Genomic DNA, 18,815 nt, shown 5'->3' with positions numbered 1-18,815 from the left:
ATTAGTACAAATGTTTATATTATAAACTATGTAATATTAAGTTTAGAAGAATGTAGTTATCTAGTCACACTTTGTTGTTTTTTCTTTAATGGAAATAAACATCTTGTTACACGATATATAAGCAGAAAGTGAAATAATGCAGCATACAATATGAACTAGCTGCTCAGTTTTCACCTGGTTTGTACACTAGTTCAGTAGCACGTGCATCAATGGTATCACCGCTTCAATGAGACATGTACATAATTTACAAAGCTTTAGTGTCTCATATTACAACGTACCTGTTAAAAAAACTGGATATATGTAAACAATCTTCATGTACTTATATATAATGATGTAAGGTTTTAAAACTGTACACGTGGGGGATACTTATAATTAATATTAGAATACAAAATACATATTCCTGATTAATGAAATGCATATTGTTTATTGATTAAGATGAACCAGTACAGCTACTGTAGTGTATAAACCTGGAGACTGAAACCTAATCTATACATTCTGTAACTATAATCGAAAGTCGAAGGTAAAAAACAGATCAGTGCCAGGTCTTGTGATTTTGAATTAAAAATACTGTACAAGCTTTATCCTGGCAAAAATGTACAACCTGTTTTGAGTAATCTGTTTTCATGTTAAATAAACAACCAAGAATCGACAAGGCATGCTAGAGATTTGTAATCTCATTGATTTTAGGAAATATTATAAAGGTACATGTATGAATATATTTTTAAATTTTACTCTCAGAATTAAAAGTATGTTGAGACATTTTTTAACCAAAGAATATTTTAAAACTATAAACTTACAGAAATTCTTTTCTTCATAGATTCCAGTTGAACATTCAATATTTACTTTCATTCTTGTTGTTTACAGTCATACTTCAAAAGTTTTATAACTTCCTTAATTTATTTAATATATTTGTATGTTTATGTATATATTTATATTTTTTATTCATACCACGCTCATGAAACATTCTTATTGCCAAATACTACTCTTTGACAAATCCCTTCTTTCGAAATATGAAACCAAATATGATTCATTTGCAGATAATTAGCAATCTTTCAATGATATTTTAATAGTTATAATATAAACAATATTTGTATTGAAAACAGCTTTTTGTGTTTAGACTGATTTCGGTATTGTATTATACCAAACCAAAGCTCATTTGTTTTTCATAAACATTTCTACTCACGTATGTACAAAGCAGATATCTGCTTACTCCTTATAACTTAACATCATATGTTTAGCTTATAAACAATTTCATAGAAAATTTAAGTGATTAAAACAATATAATAATAATTACTTGTGAGCACAATAAACAAATTTGTACAATTTATTATGCGCGTTCTAAAGAATTTTACAGCTATACGACACAGAACGCTTTTATGAGTGAGCTATATGACGAAGTAGTAATCAGATCATTATCACGTTAATAAAAACTGTCAAATGGTCTTTCATCACTAAATTCTCTTCGTTTGAAAAAACATGTATTAGTTTACTATAAAGTTGTTGATCATAATCTTAAATATGAAGTGGCACCGACTTTATATATCTGCAATTGTAGCATGCATAGTTACTTATACATGCATTTAGTACATGTATATGTTTATAGATAATGATATCACCTGTACTATATGAATTTTGAACCACAACTTATAATTATAGAAGAAAATATAAGCATTAAAATATTGTAAACCATCAAATATGTCAGTAAATATTTACCTAACATGTATGTTCTACATTTCAAATTCATTTTTATAAATCAATTTATTTCCATTTTATTATTCTCTAATAAACTTTTATATGCCTAATTTTATTATATAAAATCTTGCAAAACAGATAGATGAAGAATAAGATATTTTTGTTATGTATAATTATTGAATGAATTAATTTTGTCATATTTTAGATACTATAAATATTTAGTAATGATCCAATTGATCAATGTCAATCAAATAGATTCATTCCATATATATTATTTAGACCATTTCAACAGTAGCTATGTTACATCATAATTATACTTTATATTTTTTTGTGAACAAGGCAGTTCATTATATATATGTGTGTATATATATATATATATATATATATATATATATATATATATATATATATATATATACCACTGGTAATTTATCACCAGTCTGGAGTAGTTACAAGAAATAGGAAATTATAAATTCTAGTCCAAAATCCATTGCACAGAATAAGTTTGACAGAAGTTCATTTGTTAAAGGAAATAAAAATTCACACAGGTCTAATAAATATGTCCTACTTTTATATACTTATCTCTACTTTGAGTTTCAATCTCTACATGTACTGGCACAGATCATTTTTGTCACACTGCACTATTTAACTGCCAATTTTGCACTTCCACTCGTTTATAGTTACAGTTTTGATTGCTTATTTTCCCTCTGAAAACTTTTCCCTCAAGCTTTTAATTTTATGAACAAAATATGTTTCTAATGACTCTGCACACTTGAAAAATGGTGACTCTTTTGGATTGTAGTATCGACAATTGTCAAATATTTTGGTCATATCTCCAATAAATTCACTTAACTTCTTGTAGGATCTATCATTTATTCTTAACTCTATTGTTTGTAGATCTGAAAATAGAGTAATATAAACAAATAAAAATAATAAAAATAATAAAAATAATATATATATATATATATATATATATATATATATATTAATATTTTAATACTATATATATATGTATATAGATTAAATTTTATTAATACTTAATTTCAAAAAATACAAATGCATACCCATGGGTTCCTTTATAACTTTATAATAATCTGGAGCTTCATTTGGATCTACTGGTTCCATAAAAGGCCATGCGCTTTTATGTGCCTAATTTTAAGTTTATAAATAAGTTTTTTGTTAAAATGGAGCACACATTTCAAAATAGAAATATAGATACCTGTATTTGTTTAATTAGTTTTTTCAGTAAATCCAAATCCTTGGCATTGAGATTTTTCATGTTTGCAAAATTAACAGATGAATTACGTTGACAATTTGGACATACATATTCATCAATATTATCTGCTTCTGATTGAAGAATACCAACGCATCTTCCATGGAACCAGTCTTGACATTTATCGCAGCAAATGTAAAACCTATTAAAAATAAAAATTAATTTTATATATGACTAGTCCAAAAGGAATTAATAAGGATGTACAATAGTAATTTAATATTCTTTAATCTTCTTTAATTTCTTTTAATTTTTAATAATTTTAAAAAGGTTATTACTTACTGAGATTCATCATAAGGTTGCTTACATAAGCAGTATAGTTCCTGTGTATCTCGTGCATGTCTACATTCTGTACAAACAAACTCTGAAAGAGACTTGCTCATTTCTTCAGTAATACCTACACAGTCTCCATGGAACCAATTATTACACAAGTCACATCCCACATAGAACCTTTACAATGAATAAATGAATTAAATTTTGTACAATTATATACATCCATAACGAGTGATAAGCGCACGCAATACGTGCACCCTTCACACACACACACACACACACACACACACACACACACACACACACACACACACACACACACACACACGCACGCACGCACGCAGAGAGAGAGAGGCACAGAGAGGGGGGAGAGGGAGAGAATGCTTACTTTGTTTCATCATAAGGTGTCCTACATAGACAATATAACTTTTCTTTTTTAATTCGACTTGGAGTTGTAGTAGATGACGCACTAGGTGATGTGTTGCTATTTGCTTGTGCCTTATGTTTTTTTGGTCTTCCACCTCGATTAGGTGGACTTACTTGTGCTATTTGAGCATTTGCTTTACGTTTTGCACTTCCTACTTTAACTTCATCCTGTTTATGTCTTTCTGCCTTTGTTCTTGTTGCTAATTCTATTGATAGATCCTTCTACAATTGTAGTTCATATAATGATATTAAAAATATCATATACATGTACTTTCTGATATTAACTAATAAGATTAGGACATACCTGAATATCTATTTGTAATTCTTTTTCAAGTAAAGCTCTTTTTTTAAGTATATCTTTTTTCAGAAGTTCTTTATGTCGAAACAATAAAACTTGCATTCTTGAATGAACCTGTTGTTTCCTTCTTTGTTCTTGGTTGTCTTTTAATTTTACAATTCGATTTTTAGATATAGATTCATTTTCTGATTGTTCATTTAATTTCTGTATTCTACCATTGCACACAAAATGAATAGATGATAATTAGGTAAAAATAACGAATATTATTATGATTGTTTCTAATATTGTACAATTTTAAGATACCATATAAAAATATTATAATAATCATATTAACTATCCCGCTTACTTTGGAATTTCACGATTTTCTTGTTTTGGTGCTGATTTCTTTTTGGGAGTTTCTGCCCAATCAATATCTTTTTCATTTGTTGTTAACTGTATATTTGAAGTTGTAGTTACTGGTGGAATGTTGGAGGGCGCAGGTCTCTTGCGAGATGGGGCACGCGGAGTTGTTATAATAGGTGTACTGTGAATTTGATTGCTAGTTACCGAACTTTCTATTCCTCCCTTCATTTGTTTTTCTTGGTATCGTTGTAGTTGTAATAGCTTTTCTTCTATTTCTGGATTAAGATTTTCTTGTTTCAATGCATTTTTTATTGCTAAAAAAATAACAAAATGAAATTAAATTATATCAATATTATAACATAAATTTCAGATATTAGAGTTTTTTTTTGATAACTTCAAATATACAATGCATACTTTGTTGTATATAATCTGGTGTAAGAATAAATTTATTAGTTGAAGAGTCATCTTTCACAGATTGTGATGATTGCTGACCATTAACCACGTTTATTTTTTGAGATTCTTCTGTTACAATATTATTCGCACGACCTACTTGTTGTACAACCACTTTTGGCTTTTCAGGAGAACTTGGTACTGATGCTTGTGGAAGTTCTGGTATAGATTCTATACCAGTTTGAGGTTCTAAAATACAAATGTAAGTACTGTAACTATTGTAACCTTTCTTTATGATATTAGATGTAGTGTACAAAGAAAAAATGTTATACCTGTTGCTGGTGGTGGAGAATCAGTTGGATGTTGTACTTGTTGTTTTGATGTAGGAACAGTAGGGGTACTTGCTGTTGTAGAAGTTTGAGATGTCTGTGCTTGTTGATTACTTCCTGGTGCAGGTTGAACAGCTAAATAAATTTTTGTAGGACCCAAGACTCCTTGCTTTCCTGTAGTTGCTTGAGCTACATATTACAAAAGAGTATTAAGATTTATTTTTTTTTATATTTTTTTTTGTTTCTGCTTTTATTTTTACAAAATTATATATTAACAATACCTTTTAGTAATTGTTGTTTTACTTGCTGTTGCACCATTGCAAGTTGTTGTGGCGTAAAATCTGCTCCTTGCAATCCTTGTAAAACTATGCGCGGTCCTTGTGTTGTTTGTATTACTTGAGCTGTGACACATTTTATGACTGTACCTGGTGGTTGACCCGCTAACAAAGAAGCTTCTATGCTTCCAGGTGGTGGAACGGTAGTAGTTTGATTTGTAGTAGACGTAGTACATGAAGTACTACTTAATGAATTAGAAGTAATATTTACACTTGTTGTTTCAGGTGTTTGCGCTATTGTTGATGTTATTACTTGAGTGGTTTGCAATACTGGAACTATAAATATATAGTATATAACGTAGTTTTATGAACCTGTTTTATAAAAAAAAGTAATATAGATAAGAAGGAAATTACCTTGTTTATTAGATGAAACAGCATTTTTTACTATAATGCTACTATTTGATGAATTTAAATGTACAATTTGATTTCCTGTTGGCGTACTACGAATTACAACTTGATGCCCACCTATTGTTGTTAATTGTGCTTTTCCGGATGCAAGTTGTTGAGCCAAATTAGCATTAGTAACGACTATCTGATTTCCACTTAAAACTTGACTACCCGAAGATAATACCTATATATTAATTCAAACATTACTAGACATAGTAAAGTTTATAAACTCTTTTATATCATAAATGAATTTAACAATGTTATTTGATATTTTAACAATTTCATATGAATTTAAAATAGACTAAAGTACATATAGACAAATACCTGCGCTCCCTGTACAATTTGACCAGTATTAGCAACAACTATTGCACTTTTTGCAGGTTGTGTAGAAGTAACATTTGCTATTGTTACAGTGGAAGATTTTCCAATTTTTTGTACTTGTTGCGATTGTGTTTGTGGTTGTTGTGGCGTTGATTGTGACAAGGTAGTTACAATTTTAGCTGGACTATTTTTATTAGATGTAGCACTATTTGATGTGGAGACTTTAGCTGTGCTAGCTATTACCGTTTTAGTCTAAAATCATAAATTTTACGAATAATTAATAATTTTAAATTCTTTGATCTGTTAAACTGTTAACTGTTAATTTGTTGATCTGTTAAATTATAATATGAGAATATAAAACAAATACCTGTGTAGTTGGTGCATTTGAAGTAGTACCAGTAGTAGGTGTAATAGTGGTAGTAATAGCTTGTGCTGTATTCAATACATGCAATTTTCCATCTGGCATCTGTACTAATTGTTGACCAGGCATTAATCCACGAACTTGTAATTTACCATCAGGTCCTCTTAAAATTTGTACCCTTTGTTGTATGTGCTGTACGGTGCCTGTAGGTGTCCCTAAAATGATATAGATGACAATATTCATAAATTATAAAAGTAGCATGTTTATAAAATTAAACGTATTTAAAAGCTATTTTTTACCAGTTTGACCTGAAACTTTAATTAAAGATTGCTGTTGATTTCCTGATTGGGTTTGAGACGTCTTTGGTAAAATACTTGTAGGCCCGGAAACGACTTTTGTTGTTCCATCGGCTGCTATATATTTATTGAAAATATAATAATGATTATTGTAATAAAATGATTGCGATACACCAAAAAGAAGAATAACAATTTTATAAATAACTTACATTTTGCCATATAAATACGTCTTGTTCCAATAAATGTTTTATTTTGTGTAGGTGTTGTTAGAAGTGAAGTTAATTGTGACTTACTTCCACTATTCGGACTAGCTGGTATTGCCACTTTGGAAACTAATTTAACTGAACCATCTATAAAAATAAACCAAATAATTATTTTAAATATTATTAATTATTTGTAACTATCAAATAATACTATAACGGTACCATGGGCAGAATTTGCTGTAACTTTAACAAGTTGTGTGTTTGAAGAAGAGGAATTAGCTGGACTTTTAAGAGTTTCCAAAGCTCTTTTCTGTTGATGTGCAGCCCTTTGCATACGTAATTGTTGTTCCATTTTTTCTTTAATTTCTTCAGGAGTTGCTTTACCACTAACAAGTTGATCAATACCAGAATTTGATCCAGCATTTCTGTTTGGACCAACAACAACAGATTGTGGTACACCCGAACGACTCCTAGTAATAATCTGGGCATTAGCCTTCTCTAACCTGAAGAGACACACACCAAGCGAAGTGTTAGTATAAGATGGTGTTAGGCAAGGAAAGGTATTTTCGACTGATATAATATTCGATTCGTTCTATTTCGGCAATATTGCATGCTTTCCACCTAACTATACAAAAAGCAATTTTATGATAAGCAAGCTAAAACATAAAAATTGTAATTTATTATAATAAATGCCTTAATCATATAAAAGTTAGTAATTAAAAAAAGAAGCAATTGTTCTACGTCACAAAAGCAGTCTTATATTTTAATTTCCATTATAATATATGAATAATCAAAATATATTGCTAACCTATCACCATATTGCTTGATTTCCCATAGTTCCAATTTATCTTCATCAACCCATTCTTCTGTAACTTGTGGCTCAGTGCTTTGCGGTGATTCTGGTCGTTTCCTCTTCCTTAATCCACTTCTTATAGATGTTACTTCTTTTGAATGAGAAATAAGATAGAATAAAAGAAAATAGAACAATAGAACAATATTAACTTATTTATAAGTACCTCTGATTTGTTTTGGAAGTTCTAAGGGTATAACAACTTTCCGACGCAAATATTGTGTTCTATCTAAAAATTGGCCAACATGGCGATGTTTTAAGATTTCTAATGACATAATCTCTGTATCTGTTGTAATTTGATGTTTTCCGTCTGTAGATAATGGTTTTGCTGCCATATCATCCCAACGCAAACATGCCCATAATATTCTTAATTGAAGAGCTGCTGCAGCCAAAGATTTTAAGCCAACTGTTCGATATAACCAACATGTCTTAAATAATGGTCTAGGACAAGGATATGGCCAAACTGATAGGTTTGCCTAAAATTTAGAAAAAATAAGATAATGTATTACAAATACTGACATGAAAAAAGTAATGTTATTTAGTACTATACATAATATATAGAAATCACCATATACACACACACATACACACCTTAGCCATGTGATGAAAACCTTGAACTGGTATTCGTCCACCAACTCTGGCTAATTTTCGTAATTCATGTTGTGGAAGAAGTAAAATACTACGACGTTTATTTTTTGTACAAAATGTCGAACATAAAGGATATTTTACTGGTGTTCGTTTTTTCCTTCTATCAGCTAAAGAAATTGCAACTTTTTTTAAATAAACTTTTCCTTCCGTTGAGCTGGCAGTATATATTCTTTCAGTTCCATCAGCATTTAATTCCTTAGCTACTGTACTTCGTTGTACTGTTCTTCCTCTCTTGTTAATAATCGTTGTTTTTAATCCTACATTATTTACATTACTGAAAGTCATATGTTTATTATTTAAGGTTTATATCTTTTAAATACATATGAGATATGTTAAAAAGATCTTTTATAATACCTAATTTTAGTTTCTGATAAAAATGTAGTTGAATTATGAGAAGTAATGCTTTCCTGCATACTTTGTACAATACCATCAACTGTTTTAATGGTTTGTTGAGTAGTAGTTACTGTAGCTGTTGTTACAATATTACTTTTTGTTGTAACTATAGTTTCACTTTTATTCAAATTAGAATCATTTTCTGATCCCTGTAAAAAATTATTCTTGTTATATTTTGTGTTATTACAATGACTTTTATTTTGCTAATTAATACAAATTATTTCATAATCAATCTTTAAAATAAATAAATTAATTATCAAAATATGTGAAAAATCAAATAATAATACATACTTTATGTTCCAATTTTGTTTTTTTAGCACTGTGTGCTGATCCATCTTTGAAGTTTGATGATTTATTTATAGTTACATTTATAGTTTGAAATTCTTCGGTACAGTGAGTTGCTGAAGCAACAGCAGATTCTAAATCTCTTCTAATTGCATCTTTAGCTTCATCATTTCCATCAGTCTTGTTTTGTGACGAGTGAGATGGTACTTGATTATTGTTCAAGGCATTTGCCTTTCGTAGTAATGCTATAAGGTCACGTTTCAATCTTGCTTTCTGAAGACATATTGGAGAATAACATGTAGATGTTAAACTTTGTGCTGTAATTGCAATTTTTCCTGGCATAGTTGTCATATTGCAATATTGTGAATAGCAACTTCCATTCTTCCCAAGTTTCATAATGTTTGCATATTGTCCTCTAACTTGTTGAATACGTTTTCCTATTGCATTTAACATTTCTTTTGCTGCTGATGACATTGCTTTATTAGGTTGTTGTTTACCGGACAGTATGGATTGTAAAGAACCATCCCCACCATCAGTATCACTTTCATCATTGTTTTCTATATCAATATCAGTGTCACCATCTACTATTTTATGACCACTTGTTTGTCCTGTAAGTTCCTTCGTTTTCTCCTGTACAAAATAAATATATTTATTTATCTACATATGAGAAATTATAAGAATACCTATACTAAGAAATGATAAAAAAAAAAAAAAAAATAAAAAAAAAATAAAAAATAAACATTATTAAAAAAATACTAACGGATTGCAACAATCTTCTCTCTTCTAATAATTTTAAATGTGTTCGACGTGCAAGAAAATCATCAATTCTAGTTTTCTTCCCAATTTTTGGGTAATGAAGTCTCCCAGGTGTAGTTAATGCTTTTGTTATGTCAATTTCTTCGAATTCTTTAATTGGTGTAAAAACTTTCTCAATTTTCATGCCAGCTAAAACTTGAAAAAACATAAGATTTAATAAATTTATAAATTACTATATAATATATAAAATAACACATCATTTGATACTTATTATATATAATACACTTACAGGATAGATTCATTTTAATTTCTTGTTTGATTGCTGTTTGTTCTGTTTTAGGAACTGCTACTGGCCCATTTTTATCCACTTCTTGTTTAATTTCTGCATTTTCTTCAGATTTAACTTTTTCCATCTTACATTCTTGCTTAATCTTTTTTGTACTATTATCAATAGACAATTCCTCCATTGATAAATCATCCATTTCTTTTTTTATAGTTGTTTTATCTATATCATTTTTTCCATCCGGACTTGAACAATATTCTTTAATTAAAAACTCATAAGTAGGAGGATCCAAAGCTAATATTTTTATTCCACCTTGATCTCTAATTTGCACCATAATTTTTTGTGGCCCAGTTCTTAAACCTAATTTTCTCATATTACTAAATCTATATCGTCGACTTGCTGACACCCATAACCAACCTCCTTGTCCATGAACTCTATATTCCTCACCTTTTTGTTTCCATACTTGATGTTTTAAACCTAACGTATATTTAACAAAATTAAATAATCTATTACGCTCTTCTTCATCCTCTTTTTCTTTCTTTTCTTTTTTATCTTGACGTTTTTTCTCTTCTCGCTCAAGTGCAGTCACTCTTTGTAATTTTACATGTCCAAGTTGATCATGCCAAACACTAGCAAATACAACTGCTTTTATACATGCTTGTAATACGATGAGTGCTCGTGCAAAATCTCTTGGATTTATACATGCACCTACTGCAGTAGTCCATGGTTTGCGTAAAAGTGGCCAGTTTGTATGCATAAATGGAGCTTGTATACTGCTTTCAAGTTGAAGAATAGTTTGCCGAAGAGTACTAACTAAAAGAGCACGAGTTCCTGTTAGGCTTCCAACCCATTTGAACTCTGATGCTTGTGTAAGAGAAAATTTATGTGATAAGTGGCGCTTCTTATCACGTTCTTCATTTCGTTGAATTTTATTCAAAGCAATAGGATTAGTGCTATACTGATTAACATATGATTTAAAATTGTTGTCCATTCCCAATTTAAAGAGATGTGTGCCAGAAGCAATCTGATGTGCTTTTTGTCTTGTCAATCTAGTACTTTCTCCTTCTTCTTTCAAACTCTTATCTAATTTTTCAAGTTCTTCTCTTGACATCGAAGCGGTACTTCGTCGTTTTAAATCATCCATATTAAAAGTGCGAGGTTGCAAAGAACCTGTTTTTGATCTTGTTACTATAGTATGTTTCTTACCTACAGAAAATAAATTCCATCTTATTTCTACATAATTGTTTTCTATAAAAAAAAAAAAGATTAATGTGTTATATGACATACCATCTTTGCCTATTTTTGAAACATTTTCTTCCCCTTCCGCTGTTTCTTCTTCCATCTCCTCAGATGATGATGTAGTATTAGGTTTAACAGTATTATTTGCCACATCAGTATTTAAAGTTGTAGATACATTAGTAGCCCCATCCACTTCAATGTTTTCAGCTATCATCTCTGGTACTTGTGTTGTCATTTGCTCTTCTACTGCCCCCTTATTATCTTGTTCTGTTGTTGCTGTTAGGCGTTCTTCTAAAGAATCAGAACCTTCGTGTATCCTGCGTACCATTTCTTCAGCTTCTTGCCTTTGTTTTTCTTTTTTTTCCTCTTCTTCTTTTTCCTGCTTTTCTTGACGTTCTTTTTGAATTTTTTGGATGAGGCCTATATTATCATTAAAATGTTTATGTTATTTTTGTGTATTTCATTATGTTATAAATGTCTACTATTAATATCATACAAATGATAATGTAAGTAACCATAGAGAGCTTAATATACAATACTCACTATTTTCTATTTCTAAGTACGATTTCTTGTTACCCTTGAATTGATTAGTAATTGATTCTGTAAGTTCCATTTGACGTACAATTTCATCTTTATAATCTGATAATTCACGATAAAGTGCAACTTCCATTTCATTACGATCTAAACAATGCATTAATTCTTCTAACTGTAATGGTGTGCTATAATACCAAACTTCTCCATTTTCACTTTCTCTATAAAATTGTAATATAGTTATAATGTAGATAACAATATAAAATAACAATTTTGCTATGATTTGTAAAATAGAAATCTTACACAAAAACTCTTCTTGCAAGAAACCAATATTTTCTACCGTGTCTATCAAAACCTAAATGTTCTTGCCTACATAAAGAACCATTTTTTTCAACATCAGGAATGCAATCAGCAACTCCTGTAACTTTGTGAGCTTTACAAGTACTGCATTGCCAATCTTCTGTAGGAACATCTACTAATGGAGGTTCAACACATTCTAAATGAAAAACAGCTGGACAAGTTTCACAGCATAATAAGTCCCCAAGACGGTGACATACTCTACAATGGTCATCATAATGCATATTTCCTAGAAAAAATTTTATTAATATAATTTTATTTATTATAAATAAAATTTTCATTTTACATGTATTATATAAAAATATTATGTATCTCATAAGTAGAATATAAAGATATTAATTATTTATACAAAATTCGAATTATTTTAACATATTGTTACATTAAATGAATATATAAACATTAAGAACTATTTGATAAGTTTACATTTATACTTCCATTATTACAATTTAATAGATAGAAACTAGTAATTAAAAATTATAGTGAACTATCAGCATGGTCATAATAAATGTTATCCTGCTGATTATAGCAATATGATTGTATATCAAAATAAATGACATTGTATCTTGCCAAATCCAATTATTATATATAACATATTACTTATCATACCTTCGTGCAATAAATCTTCTCTAACTGGATTTGTTATCAGGAATTGATCTGTTAAAAATTGCAAGACCTTGATCCTGTTTTCAGTAGATGTAAAAGGATATTCAGAAGTTGTTAGAATTTGTAGAACATTTTGATCAAAGCTTTTATCACTTTCAACATAAGATCGTAATACTTCTGGCCAAGTCATTGAATCAACAAAATACAAGCTCACATTAACAGAATCTTTCTGATCTAATGGACCAAAATGCGTTTGTTGCGAATCTTCTTCTCGTAGAAGTGCTTTGATTAGCATGATATGAATCTCAGCTAATAAATTAGTTTGATCCTCACACATTAGAGCTGCACAAAAGTCTTCAAATCTAAACGAAGAAAGACGCACCAATGTACGAAAATGTCTTAATACCTCATAAATGGAAAGTGATGGCATAACAAGTTCCTTAGGAACCAATAAGTCATCTGAAGATTTTGGTGGAGTAAGAGAAGGAAGTTCTCTGTTTTGCAGCCACAACGGTTCTGGACTTGGTGGTCGTTGTTGACTCAAAAGTGTTTTGCGGGGTGTACCACTGGTCGTACTATAACTAGAGAGAGAAAAATCACTATCGCTAGATGGATCAGGTTCTTCCATACTCTCAGAAGAATCTATATCGCTTTGCAGAGGATCTTCTTCTACTTCACTCTTCTCACTGGATTCATCACCAAAATCAGATCCATAATGATATTCAGAGTCATGGTAATCCACATTCGGATTGTAACCTCGGCGCTGATATGCACCTGAACTAGAATGACCACCTTTACGCGAGTGCCTATCCCTCGGCCCACGAGATTTTCGATTTCGTGTACTACGTCTACTTTCCTCACTTTCCACTGGTGAAGAAGGTCTCGACGCCGTTGGTGTACTCGGTTGTGAGTTTGGCGTCTCTGAATCCTTGTTTTGCAAATATTTTGGTTTCTTCATAAGGTGATATTGAAACTTTTTGGGCCTTTCCATGACCACCGACTTCGGTGGCCGGCCCCGTCTTTTGGAACCTCTTCCCGTCATTGTCTGTCACCCACTGCCAAAAAAATGGCACTTACTTAACACGTGTTTTGTGAAAAAGCGCGCTTGTAAACAAATACAAATGACACCGCAGCAACGAAATGGAACCCATGTTTGTACTCTGATCTTTGCGCCATTTTTCGGCTACGGTCACGTGACCAAACACAATTTTCTCATTATTAACGTCCCGTTGAAATCTCTTGAAGCCACCCCTCGATACTACCGATCGACAACTATCACTTCTTCTTCTTGATAAAAATGATTTACCAGCAATAACGACAAAACGAAGTACGGAATAGCTCGCTGACGCGGAATATAAGGGGAATTTACAACACGGCCTTCTCTAAGAGAGCGCTGTTCCAATTGGTTCATCGAATCGCCGCCATGTCAGTCCTCGAAACGCATCTGCTACAAATATAGCCAAGATCTAAACAAAAACTCGTAGTTTTTCTTTTGACGAAAGATCTTTATATGGCACACAAAATTCTAAAGAAGGCCGATTAATTAAAAGTAAACTATGCATAAGCTTTTCCTCTTTTTCCGCATTCACGCAAAACGTATGCAAGATCCAATCTTTTTCACCGTAACTAGAGAAGACCTTATCGAATCAACCATAGGTGGCGATATGTGCGTTCAAAAAAAAATGCGATTCTAACCGCACTTCCGACGAACCGTCGTCCTCACCTTTATTCAATATGAGATTGCGATTACGCGTTCGTCCAAATTATACGTTAATCACTATTAATTAATTTTCTTTTAATACTTTTGATAAAGAAATGACTGATTTACAGACGAGAAAACAGCCGTAATCAGCGAAAGATCTGCCAATCTAACCTTAGTTTAATAGAAGCTTCGACAGAGGACACCACTTTGGCCTAATCAATGACCGCTTTAAAAAATGTATATTTAAATATAATGTCTAGTTAAACAATGTGAATTTTCTTTTTTTGAATGTATATAACATCTTAACAATACATTTGTTCAATAGATCAATTCAAACATTATTTTTATACATTAAAACAAGTATTAACAACCACGCCATCTGTATAGAACAAAACTGAATGGCAAAGAATCACGAAATTTAAATATGTTTCATTTTAACATTTCTTTAATTTTTTAGATAAGTCAACTATTAAACAAATATTATCTGCCTTATATACAATACTAATAAAATGAAGTACTATAATATCTACTAATAAGTACTATAATATTTGATTCTAATAGTCAAATATAGTACGAAGAAAAATACAAAATAAAATATTGTGAAAAATAAATGATAATATATATGTATTTTTTATTTCATATTCTAAGAAAATACGATTTTAATGCGAAAATAATAATATTTGCGACAATTAATTTATATTGAAGTTTGATCAACGGTTTAATCAAGAAACTTTGAATAAATATATAAAAAGAAAATCTTTAACTTTTATGGATTTATAATTTAAAAATTACTCTCTGCAATAAATTATTTGTATAAAATATTGTAGAATATTTACACGTTAAAAATTTCCATATTTTTTTTTTTTAAAGATATAAGTATAAATATGGTAAAATGATTTTAATTAAGCTACAGCAATGCCATCTATGCTTGAAAATATAATAACGGATGTAGTAATGCCTGGTACAAGGGCATATAAAGAAAGAAGAGGGGGACAAAGATGGCAAAAAGCAATAGAAGCAGACAGAAACAACTAATAAAGATGGCTGTCTAACAAGTTCGAAAAATACGAAGCGAGAACAAAAGTGCGAACGATTTAACGAACACGTGTAACGTGATTTTTATATATTCGATATGAGACTGACTGAAAGAAGCGGCGAAACCACGATGTATACAATGAAACCGATCATTTCCTTGCCCGATATGTCACATCATACGGATAGGATATACGAGATGAAAAATATTCACGGAGAAAGTGGAAGAGGCGACCATATGGGAACAGGGATCAAGATCATTGCCGATGTTACAGAGCAGGTTATCGAGTTTTTGAAGGTTTCCATCTTTTTCTAGTATCCATTATCGATATAAAATGACATTAAATAACAAACTGAATTTACCCTTTTACTCGCACGGCAACTAGCCATGGCACGAATCAATGTTTTTTCTTTCTTCGACCTGTCGTGCATGACTCCTCCCAAAATTTCCACGAGTACTGATCACGATCGACCGAGAATATGGTTCTCGAAGCTTGATCGATGTTTGCCCCTCCAATTTTTCGTATAACAGGATCTAATGCGAGTGCCTACTGTGAAAAATAACTCGGCTTCTGGTAACAGTGCAATATAGTGACAATTGAAACAGAAGAATGGCAAGCTTACTAAATTAGAACTGCACTAAAAGCTACAAAAGTACAGTTGTATAACCAAAGATACATAAGAACTAAGAAATGAAACTATATAAATATCAACATAGAAAAATATTAATATAGAATGACATTCAAATGATAGATTTAAAAAGCAGAGACTTTTTCATTAAAAACAATTATGATAATTGCATAGATACAATTATTATAATACAAAGGACACAGTTTTTGAAATCTTTTTACAGTATAGTAGAATAAAAAATATGTTTTATAGTAACGATCATTTTTAGACAAGTATATTAGTATAATAGTATGTTAACATCTGAGTATATTTATTTAGATCTAAATTGCTATTATATATTCTTTAAAAAATATAAGGTACAATTAATTTATAATTCAGTATACACTAAAATTGTTGATTATAGCATCATAGTTATATTTAAGTAATAGAACTAAATATGTACATATTTCAAATATTATGATTATTTGCAGAATCCTTTACCAGAATATGCTTTGTTAGAAGCTAGACAAGAAAAAATTTTAGTTCAATTAGCAGAACTTAAGAAACAAGTATCTACTCTTTGCGACTTTTTAAAACATACAAATCATGTAAAGATGCCAGCAGATTACAATAAAAAGGTAAATAATTATTAACTCTTATGATTTTATATATTCTTTTAAATAATAATCCTTTACTATTTTATAAAATTATCAACAGAAAAATAATATGCTTTCTGATGTATATTATGAACCTAAATCAATCAATGTTAATTTAATAATAAATGTAAATCCAAAGAAGCCTCCATATTCCATATTAGCACTTCAAAAAGTTTGGAATGATATTAGTATAAAATTGGAATCATATGTTCATTCAAGTGTTATTGGAAATGTACCTGAGATATATATCTGTGATATACATCCACCTAAACCAAATGTAATAAATTTATTTCTCATATGGAAAGAAGGTAAATTAAATAATAATAATATTAATAAATGAATATTTTTGTACAAAAATTCAATCAATATGCATTTTTATCATATTTTAATTTTACAGTTGAGGATCTTGAATTTGTCACAGGATTATATAATTATTCTTTATTTGGCGAAGTTAACTTATTAAGATATTTAAGTAGGATATTGGACATACATAATTTTGACAGTTGTTTAGATCCTGCACAAGCAAACATATTTGATACTGTACTTGATTATTGCTATTGTCTACAAATAGAAAAATCATCAGAAAAGCAGCAATTGATATTGCAATTTATTACAAAAAAATTAGGAACAAATAAATGGTTTGGAAAAAATAAACCAAATATTGTTGATATTGCTGTATGGTCTGTAATTAAACAAATTTCTGTACAAAATATACCATTGAATCTTAAAAAGTGGATTAATACTTGTGAAAAAGTTTTCAAATAAATGCATTATTTGTACAATATATAAGCGTTTTTTTTCTATTACATTTAGTATTTAATTTGTAGTCTTTAATACTTTGTTGTATATTATACTGCTATTATAGATATATAATTTTTATATCTTATATATTTAAATTAAAGAAATAAAAATAGGAATAAATATTTATATCAACAATTCTTTTAAATTTGTGTAATTTTTTAATAAAAGATAAATCATTTTCTAAATTGATTAATTATAAAATTAAGATAAAACTGTAAAAAAAACTATAGTTTATTGGCAGTGCTGAAAATTTTTTTCTATCTTAATAATTTTTAATTTATCTTTTTTTAATCTAGTACAATAATTTTAATATTATTATAAAAGTATAAAAATTGTATTAATTGAAAAGTGGAAATAAGAAAGAGAAAATTCTTTGTTATCAAGAGTTTATAAATAAAATACATATTAATAAATGGAATATAATGCATTGTACAAAAGGATAAAAAAGTACTTATAAGTATTTATGATTAAGTTATTAATATTATTATTACAGATAATACTGCTTTATCTAGATCTTCCAAAATCTTATTAATGCATTTATGCATTATCATTTCAGACAAATTACTATATTTAATAGGCACAATAATCATAGTATAGCAATGTACATGAAACAAATACGAAACAATATTTGTTGATTTTTATCATAAATAAACATTTTGTTTCGATTATATTAATAAACAGAAAAATAAATGAAAGAAAAATGATAAATTTACAAGATATAAAAGTACTATATTACTAATCTTGCTTTAAAAACATTTAATTAATCAATCTACTGACCAGCAGAGCACTATATATTATCGAAACTTTTATTATTTTTTAATTTTTTCTAAAAACTATATACTAACGATTTTATTAATGCATTATTAAATGCAACAATTTTATATTACCATAATGTATTTTATTTTAATGTTTATATTTGTCTTTCTTATTTCCATTTCTCTTTTACTCTATATAACATAGGACACATGATGGCATAATTACAAAATGGCTGTTGATCTTACAGTAGCTACATATAAGCTACAATAAAAAAATTTCTTTCTTATAATTTAATTAAAATAAATGTTTTTTAAATATTTCCAAGTATTTCAATTCATCGTTTTATAAATTTTAATTATTAACTTTTCTTATATATTAAACAAATTGTATT

At 29.3% G+C, this 18,815-nt stretch overlaps 2 protein-coding genes and 1 long non-coding RNA gene across 8 annotated transcripts; 2 read left to right on the top strand and 1 right to left on the bottom strand.

Moving 5' to 3' along the window:
* Positions 1 to 404: 404 nt before the first annotated feature.
* Positions 405 to 16,256, bottom strand: LOC124432998 (nucleosome-remodeling factor subunit NURF301). Of its 4 annotated transcripts, none has more exons than XM_046982453.1 (28): positions 15,966 to 16,256; positions 12,872 to 13,923; positions 12,212 to 12,494; positions 11,921 to 12,129; positions 11,426 to 11,797; positions 10,145 to 11,344; positions 9,860 to 10,050; positions 9,106 to 9,729; positions 8,776 to 8,963; positions 8,365 to 8,695; positions 7,940 to 8,249; positions 7,732 to 7,867; positions 7,146 to 7,426; positions 6,930 to 7,070; positions 6,724 to 6,837; positions 6,431 to 6,639; positions 6,067 to 6,315; positions 5,710 to 5,926; positions 5,302 to 5,631; positions 5,024 to 5,209; positions 4,716 to 4,940; positions 4,306 to 4,615; positions 3,966 to 4,170; positions 3,624 to 3,883; positions 3,245 to 3,412; positions 2,912 to 3,107; positions 2,757 to 2,841; positions 405 to 2,591 (listed from the first exon to the last, which is right to left on the bottom strand). In XM_046982453.1, the coding sequence occupies exons 2-28, from the start codon at positions 13,908 to 13,910 to the stop codon at positions 2,389 to 2,391; spliced, it is 8,262 nt and encodes a 2,753-aa protein (XP_046838409.1). In that variant the 5' UTR covers positions 13,911 to 13,923; positions 15,966 to 16,256; the 3' UTR covers positions 405 to 2,388. The 4 variants fall into 4 exon arrangements, with proteins under 4 accessions (XP_046838409.1, XP_046838410.1, XP_046838411.1 ...); XM_046982454.1 differs by lacking the exon at positions 15,966 to 16,256 and adding an exon at positions 14,592 to 14,716; XM_046982455.1 differs by lacking the exon at positions 15,966 to 16,256 and having other exon boundaries at positions 9,860 to 10,044; positions 12,872 to 14,424.
* LOC124433000 lies at positions 14,537 to 14,838 on the top strand. The gene is made up of 2 exons (XR_006944408.1): positions 14,537 to 14,620; positions 14,699 to 14,838. It is a non-coding gene; the product is annotated as an uncharacterized LOC124433000 (long non-coding RNA).
* LOC124432999 (probable aminoacyl tRNA synthase complex-interacting multifunctional protein 2) lies at positions 15,530 to 17,651 on the top strand. Of its 3 annotated transcripts, none has more exons than XM_046982459.1 (4): positions 15,530 to 15,882; positions 16,703 to 16,849; positions 16,929 to 17,175; positions 17,265 to 17,651. In XM_046982459.1, the coding sequence occupies exons 1-4, from the start codon at positions 15,703 to 15,705 to the stop codon at positions 17,630 to 17,632; spliced, it is 942 nt and encodes a 313-aa protein (XP_046838415.1). In that variant the 5' UTR covers positions 15,530 to 15,702; the 3' UTR covers positions 17,633 to 17,651. The 3 variants fall into 3 exon arrangements, with proteins under 3 accessions (XP_046838415.1, XP_046838414.1, XP_046838416.1); XM_046982458.1 differs by having other exon boundaries at positions 15,530 to 15,900; XM_046982460.1 differs by lacking the exon at positions 15,530 to 15,882 and adding an exon at positions 16,263 to 16,588.
* The last annotated feature ends 1,164 nt before the right edge of the window (positions 17,652 to 18,815 follow it).

Source organism: Vespa crabro, chromosome 2 (genome assembly GCF_910589235.1).
Source record: "Vespa crabro chromosome 2, iyVesCrab1.2, whole genome shotgun sequence".
Taxonomy (NCBI): domain Eukaryota; kingdom Metazoa; phylum Arthropoda; class Insecta; order Hymenoptera; family Vespidae; genus Vespa; species Vespa crabro.
Note: the sequence above shows the minus strand (reverse complement) of the source record. Positions and strands in the feature narration are given on the sequence as shown.